This window comes from Protopterus annectens, chromosome 1.part1 (assembly GCF_019279795.1).
Source record: "Protopterus annectens isolate FY-2018-M chromosome 1.part1, PAN1.0, whole genome shotgun sequence".
NCBI lineage: Eukaryota > Metazoa > Chordata > Ceratodontiformes > Protopteridae > Protopterus > Protopterus annectens.
In genome coordinates, this window is record NC_056726.1 from 1,406,719,592 (window position 1) to 1,406,747,164 (window position 27,573).

Consider the following 27,573-nt stretch of genomic DNA (forward strand, 5'->3'; position numbering starts at 1 on the left):
TGTCTTTCGAACGCTACCCAACCGCAGGGAGGACATGCAGACTCCACACAGAAGGCAACTCCCAAGCCTAGCCGAGAATCGAACAGGAGAACCTCTTGCTGTGAGGTAACGCTACCGCCGTACCACCGTGGCATTCATCACATAATGCAAATCAGTGTGCAGCCATTACATTGCTAACATTTTTGTTATATACCTTAGTGTTTTCACAATTCAGTCATTACATATTAATAGCAGTAGTAACAAGTGAAAGACAGTTGAGTTACAAAAGCAGAACAAGAAAACTAACACACTCGGGTTGTATCAGCCATTCGACTTGTTACCAATCACTGCTGCAGCTGAAAGTTAGACACTGGCATAGCACTTGCTCATCTATAATTTTACAGAAAGGTCTGATATTTGTCTCGTATTTTTGCTCTGTACCTCACAAAAATGTTTTCTGGTAACCTACTGAGAAATGCCGTCAGTCAATAATGACAGACTAGAGTTTCATAATTATTGTTCAGAAAGCACAAGTTGATATAAAATTAGATGTTAAGTTGTCTTTCTCATCTTCATTCTTGCTGGATGGGTTCGGAGCCAAACCTCGGCTCGGACTCGGCCTATTACTAAAGCTCGAGAGCTATTTTTACCGACTCGAGGCTATACTATGTCCCATAATGCTAGGCGTCATATACTCCGATCTCGTTTGCCGCTTCAGCTACAAGGTTGCGTTTTCACCGGCTCCAGGTCGTATTTAAAAATTTTGTATCTACAGTTAGTTTTTGATAGATTTTTTTCTCATTAGTTTATTTAATTACTGTTTAGAGAGTAGCGACTAGTTTCCCTCTTTTTCTGTAGTTTCCCTACCCTTTTTTCCACCCTTAAGGTGGACGGGCCTAACCCTCCCTTCAGTAGTTAGTACAGTTTTCCCCTTAGTGTGTGGAATTTCTGTCTTCCTTTTACCAGTTAGCTTAATTTAAATTTTTTTGTTTAGTGTGTTAGTGTTCTTGTTTAGATTCTTTGTCTCGACCCTTTGGTATCATGTCCAAAGATACCAGGGTATCGGGATTGAAGAAGAGTGACTCCTGCTGTCAGAAGATGTCTCTGACAGACGGTCACACTTCTTGTGTGTATTGTTTGGGCCCTCTGCACCTGCAGGACTCTTGTTCCATCTGTCACGCTTTTAGCCCCAGAGTCCTGCAGGAACACAGAAATAAGCTCATTCTCAGAGGCTTATTAAAGCCTGAAGGTTCTCCACCCAAGCCTATGTCCGGAAAACCTTCAAAGCCCGCCAAATCATCGGCTCCAAGTTCGGAGCCGGCGCCGAGCGGTCCTCTTTCTGCCTCGTCGGTTCCAGCTGGAACCGATTCATCGAGGCCTTAGTCGGCTCCGGCTTTGGTGTCGGAGCCATCCCCAAGCCGAAAACGCTCCAGGTCTCCTTCACGGGAGTCGGTTAGATCGGCTCCGAAGTCCCCCTTGCTGTCGGAGCGGAGCCTTAGGTCTCACTCCTCCAGGTCTTCCAGGCTCTCGGACCATGACCTCGAGAGGGTAGTCAGCAGGCTTTTAAAGTCGCAGGCGCTGGCCCAGTTATTGCATAGCCCATCTCAACAGACAGGGGCTACCCCAACACCTGCTCAAGTTCCTCCTCCGACTACTCTGCTGAGTTCGGAGCCGGAGGTCATCGAGGTTAGTACCGTTGGGGCGTCGGAATCGATCCCTCCATTATCGGTTCCTTCGTCGGCTCCGATCCCTTCATTGGCTCCGTCCTTGGAGGGATCCGGGCGTCGAGACTCCCTCGACAGCTCCGAGGGGGTGAGTGGCATCGGACCCTTGTCCGACCCCATTCTCCCTCTCGGAGCCTCGGCGCAGGTGAGTTCGGCCCCGACATCGGCCTCGGAGCCGTCCCTCTTGGTGCTGGGAGGAGCTCTCATCTCCTCGGAGTTGGGTCCCTCTTCCCTGCCTGACAGGGATGCCTTTGAGGTCATGAGGAGCGTGCTGGCTCCCATACCGGCGCCACGGTCGGCCTCGTCGGCCCCTCCCTCCACGGTGCCTGCTTCGGCCCCTGCCTACCCTCCCAAACCCAAGCGCAGAGAACCGACACTCCAGGCCGCTCCATTGGGCATTTCCTCCTCTTCCGAGGCCTCCCCTGACCCTGCAGGGGAGCCCCCTCAGAAGAGGACATGCAAGAGGAAGGATGTCGACTCCCCTGAGTCAGTGACATTTGACACCGACCTGGATGATTCGGAAGGGTCCCCAAGGTCCTCCTCTGAGGATGTCTCCTTTTCTGACATCCCAGAGATCCTTAAACAGAGGGGGAACTGGTCCGCCCTCAACCCTTCCGTGGACGAGCCAGTGTACCTGGATGCGTTCGGTTCTCACCCTTCCACCTCCTGGGTGTCCCCCGCCTTTCGACCCACTCATGGAGGTGGTGGCTCGGAAGGCATGGACGGCTCCGGATACTATGGAATCAACTCCCCGGAGGCCTACAAAATTTATTACAGCCCCGGCAGACAAGCAGTTTCTCTCTAAGGGCGTCCCCGTTGATGCCATGGTGGTGGCGGCAGCCACTAAGAAGGAGCTGGCTGACCCTTCAGTACCTGTCCATCCTCCTAATAAGGAATCTAGGACTATGGATAGGTATGGCAAGCGGATGTTTTCTTCAGTGACCTTTGCCATGCAGTCGCTGAATTACTTGTGCCATTTCACTCGTCTTCAGAGAGACGACCTTAAAGAACTGGGTGATACCTTACAGGACCCAACAGCTGTGGGGTCTCAGGAAAAGATCATCTCCCAGCTGGGGACCCTGAACTCTATTGTCAACTCCTCCATGCTGCTCATTTCTTGTGCAGCCGATGGAGCGAGTAGGGCCGCAGGCACAGACGTTGCTCTAAGGAGACATGCCTGGATGCGGCTTTGCAACTTTGCTGACCCTTTCAAGGCATCCTTCACTAACACCCCCTTTGACGGTTCTGCCCTGTTTGGACCTCAAGTGAAGGATACATTGACCAGGTGTGAGCAGGAAGGCAAGACTCTCTGCCGTGGGAGTCCGTTTTTCCGCCCCTTCTAGACCATACCCTAAGGGTCAAAAGGGCGGAAAGATGTGGTTCCGTAAACCCCAGGGAGTACTGCCTGACGCACGTGGTGAGCTCCCCTCCAGAGGCAGAGGAGGGAACAATAATAGACACCGCCCTAGGGGCAGGGGGGGTCCGCAAAATCAGGGTAGCAGAGAATCTTTCTCTGACAAACCCTTCCAGCACCCCTGAGGAGCTGCCCGACTGTCCACCTTCGGAGGCAGTCGGGGGAAGACTTTCACTGTACCCAGAAGCCTGTCATTCCCTTACGCTAGACAGATGGGTACGGTCGATCATATCCGAGGGTTACAGAATCCCCTTTATCCACACCCCGCAACAACCAAAAGGGCCTCTTCCAGACGTTCCACCCGGTCTGAGAGATCAAGCAGCGTCAGAAATTTCAAAGCTGCTGTCAAAAAGAGCCATCCAGCCAGTCCCAGCAGACCAACAAGGATCCGGAATCTACTCCAAATTCTTTTTGGTACCAAAAAAGACAGGGGACTGGAGACCTATTTTGGATCTCAGCAGGCTGAACAAGTCTGTTCAAAGAACGAAGTTCCGGATGGTCACGCTACAGTCCATTCTACCCTTTCTGGGTCAGGACAATTGGATGTGCTCTATAGATCTTCAGGATACGTACTACCATATCAGAATGAACAGGCGCTCCAAAAGGTTTCTCCGCTTCCGGCTGGGAGCTAGTCACTACCAATTCAGAGCCCTGCCCTTTGGCCTCACCACAGCCCCCAGGGTGTTTACCAAATGCATGGCAGTGGTTGCGGCTCACCTGAGACGACGAGGATTCCAGGTGTTTCCATATTTAGACGACTGGCTCCTTACTGCCACCACCAGACACCAGCTACTTCAAGCCAGGGATTATGCTGTCCAAACGTGCAAAGCACTAGGCATCTCTATAAACTTCGAAAAGTCTGCCTTGTCACCTTGTCAGCATATTACCTTCATAGGCGCCGTGTTAAACACGGTGGAGTTGTCAGCAAAACTACCTACACACAGAGTTTCAGACATTCACAGCCATGTTCAAATCCTACTACAGGAGGACAGGGTCCAAGCCCGATTTGTACTAAAAACACTAGCTCGTTTCCATATGCAGCTGCTGCAGTGGATGCTTTTTTCCCAATGGTCCTTTCAGCAGCTTCCCATGTCTCACAACATTCTCATCACTCAGTCATGCAAGAGACACCTCTCTTGGTGGATGGTCTCGCCTCAGGTGCTCCAAGGCAGACCTGTTGTTCTCCCCCCTCCAGTTGCCACCGTGACAACGGATGCCTCCCTGATCGGGTGGGGGGGGGTGGCATTTTCAGGGCAGGACAGTCCAGGGCACATGGCAGCCTTTCGAAAGCCACCTGCACATAAATGTCTTGGAAATGAGAGCGGTACTTTTAGCGTTGCAGGCCATTCAAGACTCTCTACCCACCGGGACTATTGCAATTCAGACAGACAATATGTCTGTAGTGTGGTACATCAACAAGCAGGGCGGCACCAGGTCCTACCCCCTATGTCGAGAAGCACTCAGACTGTGGCAGTGGGCGATCTCTTCTCAACGGTTTCTGGTAGCAATGCATATCCCCGGGAAGTCCAACATCATAGCGGACAGGCTGAGCAGAGCCATTCTCATGCCTCACGAGTGGTCTCTCAACCAGATAGTAGCGGAAGGAATTTTCAGAAGGTGGGGTCAGCCTTGCTGCGACCTTTTTGCAACACCTCTAAACAGCAAGTGCCCAGACTTCTTCACCCTCTTCCCTCTCCCAGGTCTACCCCCCCAGAGACACTCTAGTTCACGATTGGCCCCGGGGTCTTCTGTATGCATTCCCCCCTTTCCCTTGATTACTCAATTAGTCCAGAAAGCGACTGCCTTGAGAGCCAGGATGATCCTCATTGCCCCTTACTGGCCTCGACAAATTTGGTTTCCGTTCCTGCAACGCCATCTACTGGAGCAGCCCTGGCATCTGGACCCAGTGCCAGACCTTCTGACCCATCAATCGGGCGGGCTGCACCAATCCCTTCCATCTCTCAACCTTACAGCTTGGTTGCTCCACTTCCAACCCTAGCCAGGCTTCCCTTAATTTCTCAGTCAGTACATGATATCATCCTTGCCTCTCACAAGTCTAACACCAGAAGGACGTATGCTAGTAAATGGAAGAGTTTCTCTATTTGGGCAAGGAAAAAATCAAGTGGACCCTTTCACAGCTCCTGTCCAAACAGTTCTAGAGTTTTTGGCGGAACTTTTCCAAACGGGCTCTTCCTCAGCCACTATCAGGGTCCAGTTGGCGGCTATTGCAAATTTCCACGTTGGCTTGTCAGAGACCAGTATTATGTCCCACAAGCTTTGCAAAGCCTTTCTAAAAGTAACCCTATTACTTAGGCCCCCGGTTAAAGACCCTCCTCCACCGTGGGATCTAAATTTGGTACTGTCTTCTTTAATTCTTCCTCCTTTTGAACCAGCTGCTTCCTGCTCGTTAAAACTGCTCTCGTGGAAAACACTTTTCTTGGTAGATATTACCTCAGCGAGAAGGGTTTCGGAACTACACGCTCTCTCTGTGCGCCCCCTTATCTTGTTTTTCACAAAGATAGAGTGTCTCTTAGGACTAATCCTTCCTTTTTACCTAAGGTACTCTCTGAAAAAAATCTGAATCAGACTATTGATCTCCCAGTCGTCTTCCCAAATTATACTGATAGAGCCGAGAGAAGACTACATTCTTTAGAAGTTCACTGTCAACTACGCTTCTATCTTGATAGAACTAAACAGTCGAGAAAATCAGAACAGCTCTTCCTGTCTTACGCGGAAGGAAAGCAAGGCCTTCCAGTTTCTAAAGTAACGTTGTCCAGATGGTTGACCTCTCTTATCACGTTAATCTATCAGTTGAGGCATAAGGAGCCCCCTACCAAGCCTAGAGCTCATTCAACTAGAGCATTAGCTTCCTCAGTAGCTTTTCAAGCAAGGTTACCTATGGATCCTATTTGTGCAGCGGCCACATGGGCCTCCCCTCATACCTTCATTTCTCATTACAAACTGTACATTGCCTCCAGAAGTCAGGCTGATTTTGGTTCCACTGTACTCAAGAGTCTGTTCCATTGAGCCACCCAGGACTAAGGTGCTAGGGACGCTGTCCCATCCAGCAAGAATGAAGGCGAGATTGACAACTTAACATTGAGAAGTTATGTACTTACCATAATGTTCCATGTTAGTTGTCTTCTTCTCGCCTTTTTTCTTGCGTCCCACCCTCCATCCCTCTAGCCTGGAAAGACCTAGAGCATCTTGTGCGATATTTTTTGTCACCAAAGTTATCTTCTCAGCTAGCTCTCTCGCTCCCTTTTTGGTAGCCCTTGTAAGAGATATATGTAGAAGAGCTTATTTTTACATATATTAGGTGGATTTATTCTTTTCTTGTGGTGGGACATGTATGTCCATAGTGTTAGCTATCAAACGAGATCTGGGTATATGACGCCTAGCATTATGGGACATAGTATAGCCTCGAGCCGGTAAAAATAGCTCTTGAGCTTTAGTAATAGGCCGAGTCGGAGCCAAGGTTCGGCTCCGAACCCATCCAGCAAGAAAGAAGGCGAGAAGAAGACAACTAACATGGAACGTTACGGTAAGTACATAACTTCTCATTCTATTAACTTTGTACTGATTTAGAGTAATATGCCTCATACACAATGTGACAGACTAAAAATTAGTAGTTCAGACACCCCTTTTAAGGTTAACAGAAATATTTTCGGCAAAACATAAGGAATTATTGCAGGATGGAAATCTGGTTGCGATAATACGCAAGTACCGCTTGGTCTGGTATTGAAGCAAGAGTGCAGCATATGGGTGGGAACATGTGTTTAGCTGTGCCAAGCTGTAATTGTACAGTAGCCCTCCAGAAGGTGTGTGCAAGAGTCTGCATGACATTGTGGAGGCCAGAAGGAACAGCAGAAATTTCATGTGTGAGCAACCACAGCAGCTGCCAGGGATGTGGGACTCAGGCCATTGAAAAGAAAACCCTGATTGTTGTCTGGTAAGGATTTGTAGATATTGGATGTCAGCATAAGAGGAATATAAAGTCAATGTGTATTTTTTTTGTAAAAATGAAATGTTATTTGTTGTCTGTTTCTCTGTTAGGGTATACTTTTATATCTAAACCTTTTTATTTTGTAATTGAACTGATTTACTGTAATTGTTATGCTGCAAAGTATGGCACAAGTTGTTCCTGAAAACTTTCTCTGGACCAGTGTTCTTACCCAGTTAAATGTAAAAATTAAAAATAAAAATAAATAGTCTGATCAAATGTGGGATGGCTGCTGGTTGACAAGAAATGGGTATAAAAAGCATACAAAAAAAAAAAAACTGTCCTGATTGTTGGGTTTTGTCCCTGATGTTTCCTGCTGAGGATGTGGCTGTATGCTGTGCTGAAATCAAATGTAATGCTGCTTGCTCCTCTGTATCCTTGAGGAGGTAGGTTTTACCCTGCTGTTCCAATTTTTCTAGATGGTCAGAGCCTTTTTTTCCAGAATATCTTGAGTCAAGGAAAAAGGGGCATGTAGAAGGGTTGCTTTGGTATCCACAGTGAAATCAGGTGGCCTGAGTCACGTGTCAAGGAATTGCTATATTGGATCCTGCAACTCTGATTCATAACAGATGATGTGCACCAAGAGGTTACTAATATTGGAGGTGGAAGCTTGGTGGGATAAAAGTTTTTCCTTTGATGTATCCAGGAACTGTGTGTGTTCATGGTGCATTTCATCAGCAAGCTCACTCTTAAAGTATACCAGTTAGGTAAATTTGCACCCACAAAGATATCATGGGGTGAGTAAATGAGCTTCCTTGTCTAGCAGAAAGACAGTTTTTTTCTGTGGATAGTAGGAGCCTTTTTGGGACTGCTGACATTATCTTGAGGAATGGAAGATGCAGTCAGCCTTCTTGGGTCCACCAGAGAGAGGTTTTCTTCTGTGGTACTCTGTGGGGTGCTTGAATGATCTTGCAAAGAGCAGCAATAGTCAGGCATCCCTTTGCTTGACTGCACAGTACAGCACTATTGCATCCCAGTGCCATACAACTCCTGGCAAATATAGAAAGAGTTCCTTTGTAGTCACGCATAATGTAAAATATATGTACTACACAGAAAATATATCTGTGAAAATGTGCCCAATGCAGTTTGCCTGGACTTATATAAATATCAAAAGTGTAAGTAGCATAGAATGCCTGTGTTGTGAGTTCTATCCTTTCTGTTAATAAAATGGACTATTGCATTACTGTGGCAATCTCTTCTAAATGGGTGTCAGTAATTTTTGAGCTTTTACCTGACTGGAGTTCTGTAGTTATCTGGGCTACAGCTGTCTAATACAATGAGATTGTTTCAAACAGCACCTGAAATGACTGATTAAACATTTTTTTTATAGATTAACTAAACTCGGTACAGTTCCACAAAACATATGTATAATTTACTTGCATTTTGTGACAAAACAGACTTAGACGTGTCACGTGTGTCCTGTCGCTCAACATAGTTTATAAGTAGTCTATGAAGCAAAGCAAATTTAGGCAACATATTTTCACTACAGCGAGATGTTGACTGGAGCACCTATGATGGACAGGTGAGCGGTATGATTCTTGGCTGTTATGTTTGCCTTTGTCAAAATAAGCTTAATAACATAAACATGAAGATTTGTGATTGCAAGCTGTATACTTAACAAGGGGAAAAAAGCAATCTCTGAAAACGTCCTTTTGCAGTACAAGTACATTACCTGGAGAAAGAAGACTTCCCCACAAATGCTGTACTCGGGAAGAAGTGTGTTAGCAAAATAAACACCCTTTGCAATACTAGCACAGAAAAAGACATTCCTGCACTGAATCAGATACTTTTAAGCACCATGAAGGAAGTAAACAAATCCTTGACATTGCTTACTTCATGTTGTGGGAGCTCCTTTGCATGTTTGGGGGCTCCAATGGAGGTGGGAAAGAAAAAAAGCAATTTACATTTTCTTAATAGCCATTCTGAAATTATTATATTGGCAACTGCTGCAGTTTCCCGACTGTGACATGTACCGTACAAGACTGTAGCATTTACTATACACTGCTAACAGGAGAAATGTAAGCAAAGTAATCAGATGATGTTTGATTAGGGACTTCCATTTTAAAGTAGTTATTAGACAGGCTAAAGGGTAAAATAAATTATGTTTTATTTATGCAGAAAAAGACAGTTAAGCAGAAAGAAAAATAACCTTGCTGGTCAAGCATGACAGTTTATTAGAAAGGAAAGATAAGCATAAAGTGTATAAAAAATACAGAGATACAGAATGTTCTTTTTTCAAGGGAAAGATACAATCTTGCTAGCTACAGAATGTTCCTTAATGGAATATTAAAGCACATATGAAACAAAGCCTGAGACCAAGGTTAGGAGGAGTAAATAAGGAAAATTATTGGACTGAAGCAATGTATTTTGTTGTGTTCAGGATAGCAGTTCAGTTAAGGTTAGTTAGTTCATTTGACCTGGCACTACAAAGAAGAGTAAGCTACAATACAGGCACTCGAGCATGAGTACAGAATTCAGGTCAGATAAAGACTATTATTATTTTAGTTTACGTTGTTCAGGACAATCAGAATATGACGTGCAGTAATTTTGGATATTGTTCATCAGCACTGTTAATAAAGACAATATTCGGATATTGTAAACATCTAATAAAGCCTTAGTGAATGAACTGCAGTGTTTGAAAAATTCATTCTGAAAAGTACACAAGACTTGGCCCATAAAGGAGAGACTAGCACCTCTTTAGCACAAGTTTGGGGAATTAACAGCTAAAAACATTTGTTCTCAGTCTCATTACAGTGTTTCCAGCTAATTACGGTACAGTACAGTCTTGTCAGTTCTTATAGATGTAAACATTATTTATTTATTTATGTATGTGCCATTTGCCTTTGTTCACCAGGGTAATCCAATGGGCTGTGGTAGCTCATTTTCAGTGGCAGACTGGGAGAAAATATTCAGTTACAAAATAGGCAGTTTTGTACAAGAGAGAAAAATGTAAAGTTTAACATTACAGTATGGACATAAAATAACTGAAAAGCAGCTATACTAGAGAGAAACTACAAAAGTAAGATATAGTTGGGATAGAGTCATTTCATATTAATATATGACAGATTGGCGTACACAGTGAGGCTTTAAATGTCGGTGTTCAGTTTTACACTCATGGGTAGGAGAAATATGAGTGAGGATGTGGGAAATATGAGGTGAAAGCAAGAGAGTAGATTAGGAAATGTGAGTAGTGTGTATATTTGTTAGCTGGTATAGAGAAAAGGAAAGTTGTTGAAGATGAGGTAGATGTATAAGGTAGTGAGTATGAGTAGGAATTTTGATGGAAGGAATTTATACTAAGTATTTTTTAAGACTGGAATCACCAGATAAGGATGAAAGAAATCAACTGGATGAGTATGTTTTAAGCAAACGGCATTGTTCTCATTTGACTTGACAGCTTCCATCATTGCTGATATCTGTCTGACTTCTTGAGATAGCTCCATGACAAGTAATATCTACCTGTCAGACAGAGCTGTCTTCTGCTACCACACGTTCTGAGATCTTGTATAATACCTATTCAGATGTCACGTCACTTACTTGCTTCACTGTATGAGAGAAATGCCCTGAAGGTAGGAGTTTGTCATCCCACACAATCTGCTAGGTTTTCAGAGGGCATCTTCACTATACATTTCAGGTACCTATTTGTGCCTAACTATTGCTGCAGCCAGTTAACAAAGCTCACCACTAAATGGTTATCAATTAACAGCTGACTCCTCCTTCTGTTGAATAAAGTGTTCAGAATAGATGACCTCATGTCTGATGACCAAAAGATAAAATTAGTCATTGACTCCTAGTGCAAGGTTCTCTGGTAGCAAGTACACTTTTATGCAGCCGTGTGTTCAGACTTGTTCATAATAAACAATCCACGACTAATACAGAAATTCAGTAGCAGTTCACCATTTAGGTTCATATTGCGCCACTCATTCCTCCTGTTCATGCACTCCAAATATCTTCAACATTTCCTTCTTATGCAGTGAAGTGGGCAACAAGGACACTAAGGTAGTAACTCATAGAGTACTATTTCCATAGTCTCCATAAGTGCTGATTTGCAAAGAACAGAGGTTTCCTTTCTGCAGCTCACTATCTTTATTATACTTCATTTGCATTGAATACATGTAATGATTGCATTGCTTGCTTTAGCTGTTCATTGTTTCATTTTGAAAGTTTGCTATCAGACTCAAGGATGCAAGCAATACAAATGTAAATGTATCTTTTATTTTTTATTTATTTATTTTTACAATGTAGGCAGTCAATAAGCTGGCAGAGATTATGAATCGTAAAGATCCAGTTGCTGGTCGACGTGGAAATGATACTGATGTACGTCGAAAGGAAAAGGAGAACAGGAAACTACAACTGGAGCTAAAATCAGAGAGGGAGAAGTTAACACAGATGATGATCAAATATCAGCGGGAGTTGAATGACATGCAAGCGGTGCTTATTTTTTATTACATGTAGTACTAGATAAAATTTTGTTAAAATGGTACACATTTGTCTCAATTATAGATATGATGAGCCCATGTTCATTGAATGCATTGTTTTAATTTTAGTCAGAAGTAAAAGTCTGCTTTAGATCTTTCTAAGAAGTACTGACATTTAATTTGTTTATATTTAAGTTAATTCTCCGGCTTTTGTTTCAAGAAGCATCCTGCAGCAATTGATAAGATTTTTTTACAATAAAGGTCATTTGTAACATTAAGGCATTACATTTGGAGTTTACCACCTTTTCACATGCCCTAGGTGATTTTGTTCAACTCTTCCTTTTCCATGTGAAAGCAAAACACTGGATTTGCATCTGGAAAGGTACAGATGCATGTGGTTTGAGACAACAGATAATAGCCTTCGCTGTCATGCACTCTCAGTTCTTGCTGAGTACTTTTTGTGACTCAGTTTCAAGTGAAATTCCCCCCTTTTTATTTATTTATTTTTTTTAAGTGTCTTATTAACAGACAGTGGTGTGTGTACATATATGTATATATATATATATATATATATATATATATATATATGTATGTATAAAATACATAATATATATATATATATATATATATATATATACACACACATACATTACTAGAAAGTAAAGCAACCCATAGTAACATTTTCCTTTGAGTAATGTATACGTATTTGTTTTCTTTTAAACAGTTATTAGTTACACCAACATTACATAAATTGCTCAATTCCTGCATTCCTGTAAAAACTTCACTCCTCCTGAACATAATTTTGCATGTATTGTTCTCACAAATTCATTTATTTCTCTGTAATTTTCTCCTATCCTTTTCTAAAGATACCTCTCCCAGTTCTTTTATCTCATTTACAATATCCAGTATTTAAGTTGCAGTTGTTTTAAATTATGACTTACATTTTCAAGTATTTGCTTTTTTGGCAGCCAATAGTACTAAGCTTAGTAAGGCCTTACTATGTATATGTAGTTCAAATCCTATGTCCCAGCTCAAAAGAATGATTTCCTTAGTTAAAACCTTTTACATAGTCAACATTTCTGTATGGAAATGTTTAAAATCTGCTAACTTGTTACACTTCCCAAAAAAATGTGTGCCCAGCCACGTATGTCTTTCCCATCAGACCTGCAGCATTTGCTACCTACGCAAGGAAGCATTCTCTAAAGTCTGCTTGGGGTATAAAAATACCTATGCAAACACTATCATGAAAAAATCATAAAGCATCTGGAGTTTTCTGCATCCTTGTTGAGAACCATGCATGTCCTGCTGTTGTTGTTGTCTTTTGGCTTTTCCCGGTTAGGGGTCGCCACAGCGGAACTCCAGTCCACTAATGATTGGCAGTAGATTTTGACGAACGCCAAGGTGCCAGCGCGACGTTCAACCTTCAACGAAGGCAGGCCCATTTACGCATGTCTTTCGAATGCCCACCCAACCGCGGAGAGGACATACAGACTCCACACAGAAGGCACTCCAGCCCAGAATCGAGCAGGAGAACATCTTGCTGTGAGGCAACAGCACTACCGCTGCACCACCGCAATACATGTCCTGCTGTTGCCGTTTATAAATTACCTTTCTGATTTCATTTCACAATCTTTTTTACTATCATCTGATTGATTCTTTTAGCTGCCATGTAATACTTTATATGCCTTACTAATTATCCCTTTATAAGCAGCTTATCTTCTAGACTGCCAGTGCTTGTTTTTCACTTAGCACTCCCATATCCCATTCTCTTTGCCTGCACCATGTTATCAAGCCATGGTAGAGAAGGTATTTTCTAGCCTGCAATCCAAACCTCTGTCTGGCTTCATCCCATTCTGTTATCTTTTTCTCTCTAGTTATTATTTCCCAATACCTTCATTCCTTTGCTATTTTTTTCAAGAAACTCCAGCCTCCCTTGCATATTTTCTTTACTGCTACATGTAATCCTCCCTATTAGTAAAGTCTCCTTTTTCCATTCCATTTTTCACTTAGTTCACAGAATATTTACTGCTACTATACGAATGTAATATTCTATATGTTTTTTGATTTTCTCCTTAAGGTCCTGCATTCAAAATCCTACTTTCTTCTTATTTTTCAACCCCTGCCCATTTCATGATCATCTCTTTCCACACTGATTTTATAACCTTCTGTTTGTGTTGTACATATGAGCATTATAACTGCGTAGTCCTAAAGTATCCCTTCAAATTAGGTAATCGTAAACACCTTATTCTGTGGGGATAATCAACATATCCCACTTAAGTCTTGCTGTGTACCCGTCTCAAATAAATTTTCAACTCTTTATTAATTGTCATCCACCAATTCTCTAGCTGATAATAATGCACCTAACCTGTATATAAAACCAAAGGGCCTGACAACATTTTCACTGCTTTTCAATTTTCGTATTATATTTTGTTTATTTATTTTGTTTTACATTTGTTTACCGGGAAAGTCCGACTGGATACATGTCCATTTTCAGCGGAGGCCCGGGGAGAAAAGCTCCATGTTATCAAAGCATTTAGTAACAACAACATAACAGTGTTGATATTTAGTACAAATAATAATGTAGGTTACAAGATGTTTAAAATGTAGCAATACAGCTATTTATAAAGTTTTAGTTAACAAATTAAGGAGAGGAAAATGCAGTTTGTAACGTGTTTAGGAAGTTAACAATAGGTCAAAGATAAAAGCCATCTGTAGGTTACTAATAGGTGAGACATAGAAAACAATTTCTTTGAAGCAATGAATTCAGAGAAGACTTTCTTTTAGTAGGGGTGTGTCTGATAGTTAAGCATATTCAGATGGAAAGCAAGGAAGATAAGAAAGAAAAGGGTATTTAGGGTGGGATTTGTTTAGTGTGGGCTGAAAAAATAGGTTGTAGAGGGAGGAGTTGGTAGACACATCTGTGAGTTAAGACTAATAGTTATTATGCTCTTGGGTTGGTTGGGGTTTTGTTAGGATTAATAAGTTAGTTACTATGTTTTTGGGTTAGTTGGGGTTTTGATAGGAGCACAACTAATTTTACTGGCTCAGGGTCATTTTTGTTTAGTTTAGTCGGGGTTTAGACATGGACATAGCCAGAGTTTGTGCATGTGTGTCTTTAGAGCTTTTTTGAATTGAGGCAAGGAGCTGTTAGAGGTTATATGTGGAGGAAGGGAGTTCCATTTTTTCCCAGTAGAGTTGGAGAACAAAGAATCTCCAGCTGAGTTGTTTGCTTTGGTTGTTTGTACTAGCATTCTGCTGGATGAGCAGAGGGATGTTAGGTTGTTATAGGGGGTGATAATTTTAGTTAGAATTGGGGTACTGGTAGGTTGGTAGAGGATTTTATGAACAACTATGAGTTGGTTATAGTATTTTTGATTGGGTAGTTCTAGCCAACCTAGGTTGTGAAGATTATTACAATGATGGGTTCTGTATGTGGAGCCGGTGGCGAATCTACCTATATTGTTATAGCAGCTGGTGATTTTGTTGAGGTTTGATTTAGATAGATTAGTACGTATGGGTGAGGCATAGAGAAGGGAGGAGAGAAGATGTGTGCAAGCTATGGTGGTTCTGGTAGTTGGGGTTAGAAATTTCTTTATCCTATAAATGGATCCTGTTTTTTTATTTACTGTTTTTATGGTTTTGTATATATAGGCGTTGTAATTCAGATTGTTGTCAATGATTATGCCTAGTAGTTTGGTGTTTGGTAGAACATTTTGTTGAGCTTCTTCACACATATTCTTGGTTATAATAATAGAATCATTTTGTAATCCATATACCTAAATACATTTTGTAATCCATATACCTAAATACTTTGTCTTATGTCCCCATAAATATAGGCATTACTGAAACAATTCATATGTAAGTACATAATGTGGTCATTGTTTTATCTTCGCTATTTTATATCCTGAGAAGTCTTGAAACTGTCTCAAAATGTTCTAGAACACAGAAATGTCCTTTTTCTGGATTTATCAAGTACAGCAGTAGAATTATTTACAAATAAAGATACCTTTTCTTGATTAGCATATCATTTATATCCTTGAATTTGTGATTCCCTTATTTTCTTTGCCAATGGCCCTAAATATAAAGAAAATAACAAGGGAGAAAGAGGACACCCCTGCTTAATTTCACTGTCCAAACACAGCTTGTTGGAGTGGAGTCCTCACACCTTAATTCTTGCCTCTGACCCTTAATGAGGGTGGGTGCTGCTATTTTATTGGGTTAAGTTTGCTACTGGTTACAAGACGGTGTGTTTTTTTTGATTGGCCTGAGTGCTTTGGTTTGTTGTTTAAACTCACTGCGTCTGCATACATAATCTCTCTGCAAGGATGCCTGAGGATACCTAATCAGATTTGACCTCAGACTCAAACCCCCATAATTTCTGGGAAGTGCTATGTGTTCCACAAAAGGATTGAGCATTGATGAGAACTATTTACAACAGAACCAAGGTTCTTAAAAAAATAAATAAATAAAAAAATTAAAAAAAAAACTATGAAGTAGTAGCACCACTGACACTTGCTTATTAGGTACAGTACCAGGAGGACAGCTGTACCTAGTTGTGCATGTCTATGTACTCCTACAGACTCCTGCAAATGACTGAGCTCTGTTTTGGATGCTCAAGTACAGTTGTGTGCACCAAAGGACATTGGCAGTGAGACATATCACTCAGGATTGAATTATGTTATCCTGTAGGCATAATGTTTTTCATCCTTTCCACTACTTTTATGAATCTAAGTCTGTTTGATGTAGTAATGAAGTTTGTACTATTCATGCAGTTGTGGCATCTGAGACTATTTATAGTTGCTGGCATCCCTGAAATTATTACTTATAGTTGCCTTTACAGTCTTTTGTACTCACTGTTTGCTGTTTACTGAGTCTAGCCATATCTGTAGACTGCTAATTGTGTCATCACTGTACTAACCTGTTGTGGTGACACCCAAACCAATACATTTGTACTAAGCTGCTGCTGTTGTGGCTCCCAAGCCACATCATTTGTACTATGCTGGTGGGGATGGGGAATTGTAACTATACCCTGGTTCTGTCCTCTCAAGCCCTCGTTTAAAGGGATCAAAACTAGCTGTAAATGGGTGCCTAAAATTTGGGCTATTGTAGCTAAGCTACTAAAGGATCAACAGTCTGGTATTATTATTAATACCTATGAACCTATATATCTTCCTAATTAACCTTATTTTTCTTGGAACATAAATGTTATTGCCCACCTTGTAAAATGTCTGCTGACTTTCAAATTCTTTCTCTGCATCCGGACCAACCAACAATAGCAATGTGTACTTACACTCTGCTTGCCTCTGTTTTCAAATGTGCCTTCCTTCCACAAAACCACATTGATTCATATCTATCAATTTTGGCAACACCTTCTGCCATTCTGTTAGCTAGTGTAGATATAAATATTTTGTAACTGTGGTTTAAAATTGAAATGTGTCTATATGAAGCTGGATCTGAAAGGTTTTTAGTATCTTTGGGTGGTACTTTTCCATTAAACCCCTACCACTTTGCTCTGCCGTGTTTAGGCGGTATTTCGTCGGCAGTTTGGATTGCCTTCTTTACTACAACACTGACAAAGATTACATAAAAAGAAATACACAAAGAAGGTTAAAAAACATGCATTCACCAGTCTCCCGCAATGTACTGCTATGCCATTTTACAACAGTTAATGTACAGGGAAATAAATATTGGACCTTAGTTTTTAAAACATTCCTTCTGCGTGCAAACAATAAAATAAAAAAACAGTATTGCTGCATTAATTCTTTACTCGACCTTTTCTGTCAGATAACACCTCCTGGCTATGGTCTCGTTGTGTTAAAATAAAAAATATTGTTTGATCTGCGTTTTGTGAAGAAAAAATGAAGAATGCTTTATTTGTTAGTTGAGCGGCAGAAGTAAATGGCTACCAAGGACAGGAAAACAACAAAACCGAATAAAAATGACCGTCACCACTAAGTTATACATAGCAAAACAGCAAAGTCAGTGTGGCTTAAAATGCCAAATGAAGTTGCAACTGTATTGAAAGATAATTATATTTAAAATGCCCTCTTTTTATTTTGAATTACTAAAACATAGATCATCACTTCCCGCAAAATGAAGAACCTCACAGCACAGCTAAAGAAACTAAATATCGAAGAATACAGATTAATTCACTGTGCTTGAATCTAGTGAGCATCAACTTGACATATGGTACATGTTCTTAATTGTGGTTAGCAAATGGGGTACATTTCTGTGGATTTTAAACTGCAAATGAAAATATATTTACGTATACGTCCACCAGGCTGATAAATATTGCAGTGCTCAAATCTGCTGATTACAGTGATTATTGGTTATCACGTGTCAACAAATCAGTTCAGTGAAAACTAGATTTTATTTAAGAATGTGCATAACCAATATAAACAAGCGTGTGGGAAAATGTTTTAGCAGGAGAATATGCGATAAAGCAAAGGATCACACTTTTACTACTTGGAGTGATTTTAAACAAATGACACGTAGTATTGCTACTTTCTTTTTCTGTTAGACCAGAACAGGAAATGTCCTACAGTCCATCCATTCATCCATCCTCAACCCTTTTCCTCATTTTTGCACATAGGATCAGGGTGTCACTTTAGCAGTGACAATCCTCTAGAGACAAATTTAAGATTGAAATCACAATTGCAATCCAAACTGCAGATGAAATACCGGCAAAACATAGCTGCGCGAAGTGGTAGGGGTTTAACGGAAAAGTACCCTTTGGGTAAATAAGCTAACACAACATTTTTCTAAGAAGCTGGTACTCCCTTTCCCTTGTAAAATACTTGTTCCAGATATTTATAACTTTCTTCCCTCCCAATTTCCACAGGAGTACCATCTGTTCCTGGATACTTTCCTGCTGATTTGATTATACAGCATCATTTTTATCTCATCTCTTCCTGTCCTGGCTATTAATTTTTGAGTATCATCTTCCCCCAACATAGACATAATCATGCCTTCCCTAAATGTTTCAATTTGTGCCTTTTCTTTGTTTCCACAGTCCTCTGCTTTATACACACATTTTCATAAAAGTTCTGAAGTGTCTATAACTCTGTTGCCCAAGATAGACTTCTTTTTTTTTTACTCTGGAATTGTTATCAAAAGTAGTTGTTTAACAGCAACCTTTCTAAATTCTTGCATCTTATCTAAATACTCCTTTAATTTCCCTTTAACACAGTTGCTCCTGATGTTGTTGAGATTCTCCTTATTCTGCAGTACTTTAACCTTTGTCAACCCCTCTGAGTAATTACTCTTACTTTTTTCCTGATATGTCTTTCTCTCTTACTTTGTCATGGCTTTAAACTTAATTTTCATTTGAATCCACTCACTAGTTATCCCTTCTGAAGCATTTTCGATCTTCCCTAGTAACTCTGCAATCGCTCTATTGCACATTCCTTAAAGTCCTCTGCTTTATACATTACTTTGCTCTTCTCCAGTGTCTGCAGTGGGAAGATGTGTATTTTTATTCTGAATGTTTTCGAAATGTGCTGTATTTGCTCAAAAGTATTTTACTTTTATAACACTTGTCATGTTATTCTTAAAATGCAGCACAGTACTGCTTCAGAGTAGGTGCATCCTTCTGCTTTTGAATTTATATTGCTATGAAATTTTTTTTCTTCTAAAGCTTGGCAGAAATGTATCCCCTGCATTACATTTTCCTCCTCTGTTGTATTGCTACGCCCTTGATTTGTTACATTGCAACATACCAAAAATGCATCCATCCATCCATAACCCCTTTTTTCCATTTTTACATATGGGGTCAGCATGTCACTTCAACACTGGCAATCATCTAGAGCCAGGGTTTACACTGTTGAGTGACTAGCCCTGCCATGGTAGTGCTTCCATACCACATACTCACATGCACACTCTCACCTATGGCCAATTTAGAGTGTCTAGTCCACACCTACTGCATGTCTTTGGAATGTGTGAGGAAACCAAAGTACCCAGAGGAAACCAAGGCGAACACAGGGAGGACATGCAGACTTGCACAGAGGACACCCTGATCAAGAGTCAAACTGGGGAACCTCTTGGTGTGAGGCGACAACACTATCAGCTGTGCCACTGTGCATCAAAGTCATAATTCTTGATCAGGAAAAAATAGTTATTGTTTTTGTTGTGCAAAAGATTACGACACTACTCTCTGTAAATATGTTTGACATTATATCACTGTTGCAGTATAGCCTAAATAGTTAATCTGAAGTTGTTAATCTTCTTCCTATTCATCACTGATGGGTTCGGTTCCGGGCCCTCGGAACTGAGTCGGCCTTATACCAAGCTTGCGTGCACCAGAAAACTCTGGTGCTAAGCTGTTACCCACAATGCCCTTTGCTCAATTACCTCAGATCTCGTTTGCCGCACAACCAAATAGCAGCGTTTCACCGAGCTCTCCAGATAAGTGCTTTTTTCTGATATATTTACAAGTTTTGTAAAAGTTTTTCCCTCTTTATAATCTGTTCTTGATATCTATATTGTTTCAGCTGTACCCACAGGTATTTCTTTCTTACCATTGTTGGTGTTTTCTTGGTATTTTCTAACTTTCTACCCTTGTGGTATCTTGTTAACATTGTTGGTATTTCCTTTCTCTCTTCTTCATTTCCTCTCTTTCCTCACTCTTTTCCTTTTGTGTGAGAGTGTGTTCTGCGATGTCTGAAAAGAAGGGAACTACGGGGTTTAAACACTGCTCTTCTTGACCTCCATGAAGAGTGTGTTGACTGTTTGGGAGTTCAGCATTTGTCGGCGGAACCCCCGTGTGATATTTGTGCTAGTTTCAGTCAGCGGTCACTTAATGAACGTCATAACAAACTAATTTTAAAGGGCCTACTTACTTCGCCTTTTTCAGAGCCTATTTCTGCGACGGAGGTCTCATCCCCTCCTTCTATGGACAAGAAATGTCCTTGCTCGGACCCCTCTTCACTGGTCGGTGACAGAGGTAAAAGTCACAAGCACAAGGTCCATAAGTCCTCATCTGAACACCATTCTGCCTCCTTGGTGCCAACTACTACATTGGCTCCAGCAAATCTTTCCAAGGTCACCTCACCGGCACCTACCCCGGCACAGATGACTACGGCACCGTCTACTGCCTCAGTACTGACCAGCTTTATTGGTTTCTCTCTTGGTACCGACATTGCCCATTTCTGCTCCGATATCGGTTCTACAACTACCTCGGAACCGTTTTTGTCATCCACCCATATTGTAACTTCAGCTCTGAGCCCATTCACTGCTCCAACCATACCGTTGTTGCCAGTTTCAAAATTGGAATCGGTGCCGTTCTGTGATACACCACAGACCCAATACCCGTCTACTGTGGGCCTGTTTGCCGGACAAGCCTACAGCCCCTTTTTGGACCTGCCTGATTCCCGCTCAGGGGCATCGGTGAGATCCACCAAGAGCCTTTCCGAAGTGGATGTGGTGCGCCTTTTTGACCATCTGCTGACCACCAGGGGGATTTCAAATTCACCTAAACCCTATCCCACTCCAGGCTTTGGGTCTATTTCTCCAGCAACCCCTGCTTACTCTCCTCCCTTGGATCCCTCGGTTCCAAGGCTTCTTTATCCAACTTTTACTAGAGGACTCCCTTCCTCGGTGCCGACAACGTCACTGAGGCCCCAAGACCCCTTTGGGTGTCGGTTCTGTCAGAAACCACCCTTCCTCAATCTCATGCTTGGGGGGGGGGGGGTGGAACCTCCGTTTTCAGTCTCGGTTCCGACGGTTTTGTCGGTCCCGACTTCGGATTTGAGGGTGACTACCGCTCCGAGTCTGCTTGAGGCTCCATCCCCAGGGGTGGACCATCTGGATCGGGGTGTGACCCCGGTTCTGATTTTGTCTTCTTCGGTTCCAGGCTCCCACATTTCTCCGGGTGGGCCCACTTTCCGGGTGATGGAGAGGGCACTTGCTGCTAGCAATCCTCCTCCGTTGGTTATTCCCCCAATTCCTTCTAAGCCATAGCTGTCAAAGGCCACCCACCAGGACTCCGTGAGCACAAGGCCCAGGAAACCCCTGTCCAGGGCATTTCCCTTTCTGAATCTTCTTCGAATGTTCTCACCAAAGAACCCCCTCGGAAACAGGTGTGTAAGAGGAAACACATGTACTCCCCAGAGGAGTCTCTCATGGAAAATGCAGACTACGATGATGGGGAAGGGTCCCCATGGTCACCCCCTGACTATGTCTCCTTTGGAGACATCATGGAAATCTTGAAACAGAGGGGCGACTGGAAGTCCTCCAACCCTTCCTCGGAGGAATCCGTATTCCTGCAAGCCTTTCGCTCTCGGCCCTCTACTTCTTGGGTGACCCCCCCCCCGATGAGTTGGTTAAACTCATCATGCATTGGGCTTGGAAGAACCCTGACTCTGTTGAGGCCATCCCCAGGAGATCAGACAAAGTACTCTCCCTCCAGAGGATCAACCCCATTGGTCTAGAGGTTTGCCAGTAGACGCTATGTTGGTGGCAGCAGCCACAAAAAAGGACCTTGCAAGAGAGAGTCCTGCTGTTCACCCACCCAACAAAGAGTCCCGGGCAGTGGACAGGTTAGGGAAGCGAGTCTTTGCATCAGTGACCTTCACAGTTAGGTCTCTGAACTTTCTGGCACATTTTACAAGGCTCCAGAGAGATCTTATCTCCAAACTCTCCGGAACCCTCGTGGGCCAAGTATCAGATGGAGCACGAGATAAAGTTACTTTCCAACTTGCCACCCTAGAATCAATGTCTAATTCATCCATGAGGTTGCTGTCACACGCAACCGAAGGAGCAGCTAGAGCTGTGGGTGCAGGCGTAGTCATGAGACGCCATGCCTGAATGCGCATTTGCGACCTCACAGACTCCTTCAAGTCTTCCTTTCTAAATGCCCCTATCGAGCCATCAGCTCTGTTCAGTGCTAAGTTCAAGGATACATTAGCCAGGTGCGAGCAAGACGGGAAGACCTTGTCTGCCATTGGCCTATGCTTTTCCAAACCTCAGCGTTCCTTCTCCAGGAATCAGTGGAGCGGAAAGATGTGGCACAAGAAGTCTCGAGGTCCTTTCCGAGATGCAAGTGGTGAGGACTCCTCCAGAGGCAGAGGGGGTTCCAATAATGGAAGATGTCCCTTTTGGGGCAGAGGGAGTCCCCGGAACCAGGGCTCCAGAGATTCCTTCTCGGGTAGACCATATCAGTGCTCTTGAGGTGCTGCCCGATTGCTTTACTCTGGAATCAGTCGGGGCGAGTTTTTCTCTGCACCAAGCTACCTGGCTCTCCATTACGAACGATCAGTGGGTGCAGAGTATCATTACCAGAGGCTGCCATATTCCTTTAATATCTTATCCAAGACCTCCGAAATCCCTTCCCGGTGTTCCAACCAGTCAAAGGGAGAAGGCAGCTTCCGAAATACGAAAGCTATGTTAAAAACGAGCCGTCCAGCAGGTCCCCCCCAGATCAGTGCGGATCAGGCTTCTACTCAGGATTCTTTTTGGTGCCAAAGAAAACAGGGGACTGGAGGCCCATTCTGGATCTCAGCCAACTAAACAAATCGGTAGTTCAGACCAAGTTCCACATGGTCACGATTCAATCCATCCTCCCCTTTCTGCGGGGAGATTTCTGTGCTCATTAGATCTCCAGGATGCGTATTACCATATCAAGATGGACAAGCGCTCCAGAAGCCTACTTCGCTTCCGGTTGGGAGCCAATCACTACCAGTTCAGAGCCCTGCCTTTCGGACTCTTGACGGCCCCAGAGTGTTCATGAAATGCCTTACAGTGGTAACAGCTCATCTGAGACTTCAGGGATTCCAGGTGTTTCCATACGTAGACAATTAGCTCCTCTCCGCCCCTACCAAGCGTCTCCTGGTCAGGGCCCTCTGCTACACACTGGCTCTAGCGGAGTCATTAGGCATCACCATACACTGGGAGAAATCAAACTTTGAACCATCACAACAACTGGAATTCATAGGGGCAATATTCAACACCCAATCAAGCCTGATCTCACTTCCTCTCAACAGGCTTCAGAGACTAAGGGCACAAGTTCATGTGATACTCTGTCGAAGCAAGGTGTCTGCAGGGGAAGTCCTCCAAGCCTTGGGATCTATGGCTGCAGCCACCCCCATAGTTCCCTTAGCCAGACTACATATGAGATTACTACAATGGTTCCTTCAGTTCCAGTGGATACCCAGTCTTCACCCCTGAGCTCACAGATTCTCATCACCGGCATTTTCAAACAAGATCTCCTCTGGTGGATGAGTACAGACAAAAATCTTTGATGTCGCCCCTTCCAGGTTCCACAGCCCAGCGCCACGGTGACCACGGATGCTTCCCTGATGGGGTGGGGGGGCCACTTCCAGGGAAAGTCAGTCCAAGGCACGTGGTCTGATGTTGAGGTCAATTTGCATATCAATGTCCTGGAGTTAAGAGCGGTGCTATTGGTTTTGCAAGCTTTTCATCCGCTCCTTCCATCCGGAACAATTGCTGTCCAGTCGGACAACATGTCCTTGGTCTGGTACACAAACAGGGAGGGACCAAATCTTATCCCCTATGTCGCGAAGCCATGAGAATCAGGCAGTGGGCCATAGCTTCCATTCGCTTTCTGATCGCAACGCATATCCCGGGGAGCTCCAACGTGATTGCAGACAGGCTGAGCAGATGCATTCTTCATCCTCACGAGTTGAGTCTCAACCCGAGTGTGGCAGCAGAAATTTTCAGCTGTTGGGGCCAGCCATGCTGCGACCTTTTCGCCTCCCCTTCAAACACAAAATGCAGCAGCTTTCCCCTCTCGAGGAGTCACCAAGAGATGCTTTAATCCATGATTGGCCCACAGGTCTCCTTTATGCTTACCCTCTGATTCCTCTGATTCCCCTTGTTCTACGGAAAGCTATTCGGTTGAGAAGCAAAGTGATCCTCATTGCCCCATTCTGGCCTCATCAAGTGTATTTTCCCTTCCATCGACCTCATCTGTTACAGCCTCCTTGGATCCTAGACACTCGTCAGGACCTCATATCTCATAATCTGTCCACTGTCAAGCTGACAGCTTGGTTTCTCCACTTCCGTTAGTTGTCAGGCAGGAAATCCTCTCCTCACCCGTCCGTGATATTATCTTGGCCTCTCATAAACCATCCACCAGGAAACTTTACAGGGATAAATGGAAAAGATTCTCTATTTGGTCACATAATCAGAAGCTAGACCCGTTCTCAGCCCCTGTAGCCACTATTCTTCATTATCTGGCTGAACTGTTCGACAAAGGGTCCTCAGCTTCCACCATTTGAGTCCATCTAGCAGCTGTTTCCAACTTCCATAATGGGTCTGAAGGAGTGCCACTCATCTCCTCTCACCTTTGCAAGACCTTCCTCAAGGGTATTTTTCACAGCAGGCCTCCCATCAGATAGCCGGTGGAGGCATGGAATCTGTCCTGTGTTCTGCAGTCTTTCTCTCTGCCCCCGTTTAAGCCGGCTGCGACATGTGATCTAAAATTCCTGTCATGGAAATCCTTATTTGTGGTGGCTATAACTTCAGCCAAAAGAATTTCTGAATTACAAACATTATGTATCAAGAGCTCTTATCTGATCTTTCATAAGGACAGAGTATCACTTCGTACTAACCCATCCTTTCTCCCCAAAGTGGTTTCTGATTTTTCAATTAACCAGTCCATTGAGCTCCCTGTGTTCTTCCCAAATTACTCTAACAAGGGAGAATACTGCCTACATTCCTTGGATGTTCGTAGAGAATTACGTTTCTATCTGGACAGAACTAAATCCTTTCACAAGTCAGACCAGCATTTCATTTCCTTTGTGGGTCCTAGAATGGGAGACGCAGTATTGAAAGTTACTTTGTCTAAATGGCTAAGGGATTGCATTCCCTTCACATATTCACTTACGGAGGGATCGAAGCCTGGCCAAATCAAAGCTCACTCAACTAGGGCTATTGCAACATCTGTTGCCTTCCACTCTAGGGCCTCCATGGATGACATTTATGCAGCTGCCATTTGGGCTAAGCCCCACACTTTTATCAAGCATTACAAATTGGATCTGATCTCCAGGGGAAGAGCGGCCTTTGGTTCTATGGTTCTCAGGAATGTTCTTCCATAAGGGCCACTCAGGTTCTTCAAGTTGCTGGGGATTCGGTCCCATCAGTAATGAACAGGAAGAAGATAAACAACTTCAGATAAAGAAGTTATGTCTTACCATAACATTCCATCTGAGTTGTTGATCTGTTTCCAGTCATCACACCCTTCCACCGACCCCCTCCTAAGGTTCCTGGCAGATCTTCTGGGTCTTTGTGGTGTATTAAGGTTTCTGCGCAGAGATGGCCTCTGATTTATTCTTCTGCAATATGTTGCATGCAAACTGGATCTGAGGTAACTGAGCAAAGGGCATTGTGGGTAGCAGCTTAGCTCGAGAGTTTTTTGGTGCATGCAAGCTTGGTATAAGGCTGACTTGGTTCCGAGGGCTTGGAACCAAACCCGTCAGTGATGACTGGAAGAAGCTCAACAACTCAGATGGAACATTATGGTAAGACATAACTTCTTTGTACAAACGATTTTAACACTACCATCTTCAAATATAATATTCAACATGAGATCACTGTTTCAGTAGCCTAAGCTATTAGACCAAAGATCAATCCAAGGATATGACCAGCCAGACAGCTTTTCAAGGCTTAAATGTACCTTCCAGACACACTTAATTGCTGAGCTCCATGTAAAAGATGGTTGGAGAACCAAAAGCTTTGAAGATTTCTTGCCACTAAAGTGCACTCATTCCATAGGCTTCTTAGATGTGAAGGTCGGGTATTTAGCCTTCAAGGCTGGAGCGATAAGTCCCCTGCTGGGAAAACCTTTTCCTGTTTTACTTTTCTTATTAAAACTAGTTTACTTTGGTTCCTCCTTCCCTGTTAGCAAGAAGAATAAAGTTGCTGGGAAGTCTTTTGGTGTCAGACCAGCTTCTTCTATGCCTTTGTCACTGATGGATGACTCTGCTGTGGCAGGACAAGGTTCCTTGGACCACTTGTTGTATTCTTCCTTTCTGGTGTAGCACATCCAGCCATTAAGGACCAAGGCTAGACACATCTTCTACAGTTGTAGGAATTTCATTGGCAGGCAGGGGAGAAGCACTCTTGTCAATCTTAAGGGAGGGGGCTGGTAAATGTCTACTGCATTATTGAGAGAGGGGAGCCTCAGCTGTGGGACAGTCTGCCTGCTTGGGTAGGTCTTTTTTTTCAGTGAGTCTCCCAGCAAAAGAAATCAGAAAGTTAAAATATGTCTGCTTCTTATTTCTCTGGACAGGGAATCTTTGCTGGGATTTGTTAGGAAGCTAATTTCTGCTTTTACTTGTCTAATTCCTCTCCAGAAAAAAGAAAGAGATGATGTTCTTCGTGTTTCACTGTTGTAGTCATTACATTTGGGTTATCTGCCTGCAGGTAGCCCACAGCCGGCTTGAATATCAAAGTCTTGGATTCCTGCGTCGGATGCTGTCTTTTCTTCCATGACGTCAGGTTGTCAGGGGTATAAAACATGCAGCCGACACCATTACATCAGTCTTTCTTGCCGCGCAGTGCCAAAAGCAGACGCAGTTCGCAAGTGCCGGTCAGCCGACCGACTCCTGAAATTTTCATTTTCGAGTTTCAGAATCTAAGTCTTCAAAAAAAGCTAAGTACCCCGTTGGGGATCCTTTTTCTTGCTCTTAACCGATGTCAGTAAAAGTTAACAATTGTCTTACCTGTGGAAAGCAAATACCTCATAAAGATTTTAATTTGTACTGCATTCCTTGCTTAGGCCCAGACCACGACATCCCTCGCTGTCGGTTTTGTGCCTTATTCAACCCCCAAACTATTTGTCGCCGGTCTATTTTCGTAGCAAATTATTTTGGTACTCTGTTTAACTATCCAGAAATGGCTTCGGTAAGCCATCCGACTACCGGTATTCCAAAAAAAGTAAGGATAAAGACAGAGACAGACCGCATAGGTCCAAAACTGCCAACGACGCTTCCGTTAAGCTAGTCGCCAGTTTGCCGGTACTCATTGAGGCACTTTTGCAGCCCCTGATACCCGCTACTTCAGATTCACAGGCCTCTA

At 43.2% G+C, this 27,573-nt stretch overlaps 1 protein-coding gene across 1 annotated transcript in view; it reads left to right on the top strand.

Moving 5' to 3' along the window:
- Positions 1-27,573, top strand: part of ROCK2 (Rho associated coiled-coil containing protein kinase 2) — a gene marked incomplete in the record, with an annotated part of 2,656,097 nt that overhangs the window by 1,898,396 nt on the left and 730,128 nt on the right. Inside the window, 1 exon segment of the mRNA XM_044082273.1 lies at positions 11,366-11,551. Within this exon segment, the coding sequence (XP_043938208.1) occupies positions 11,366-11,551 (186 nt within the window).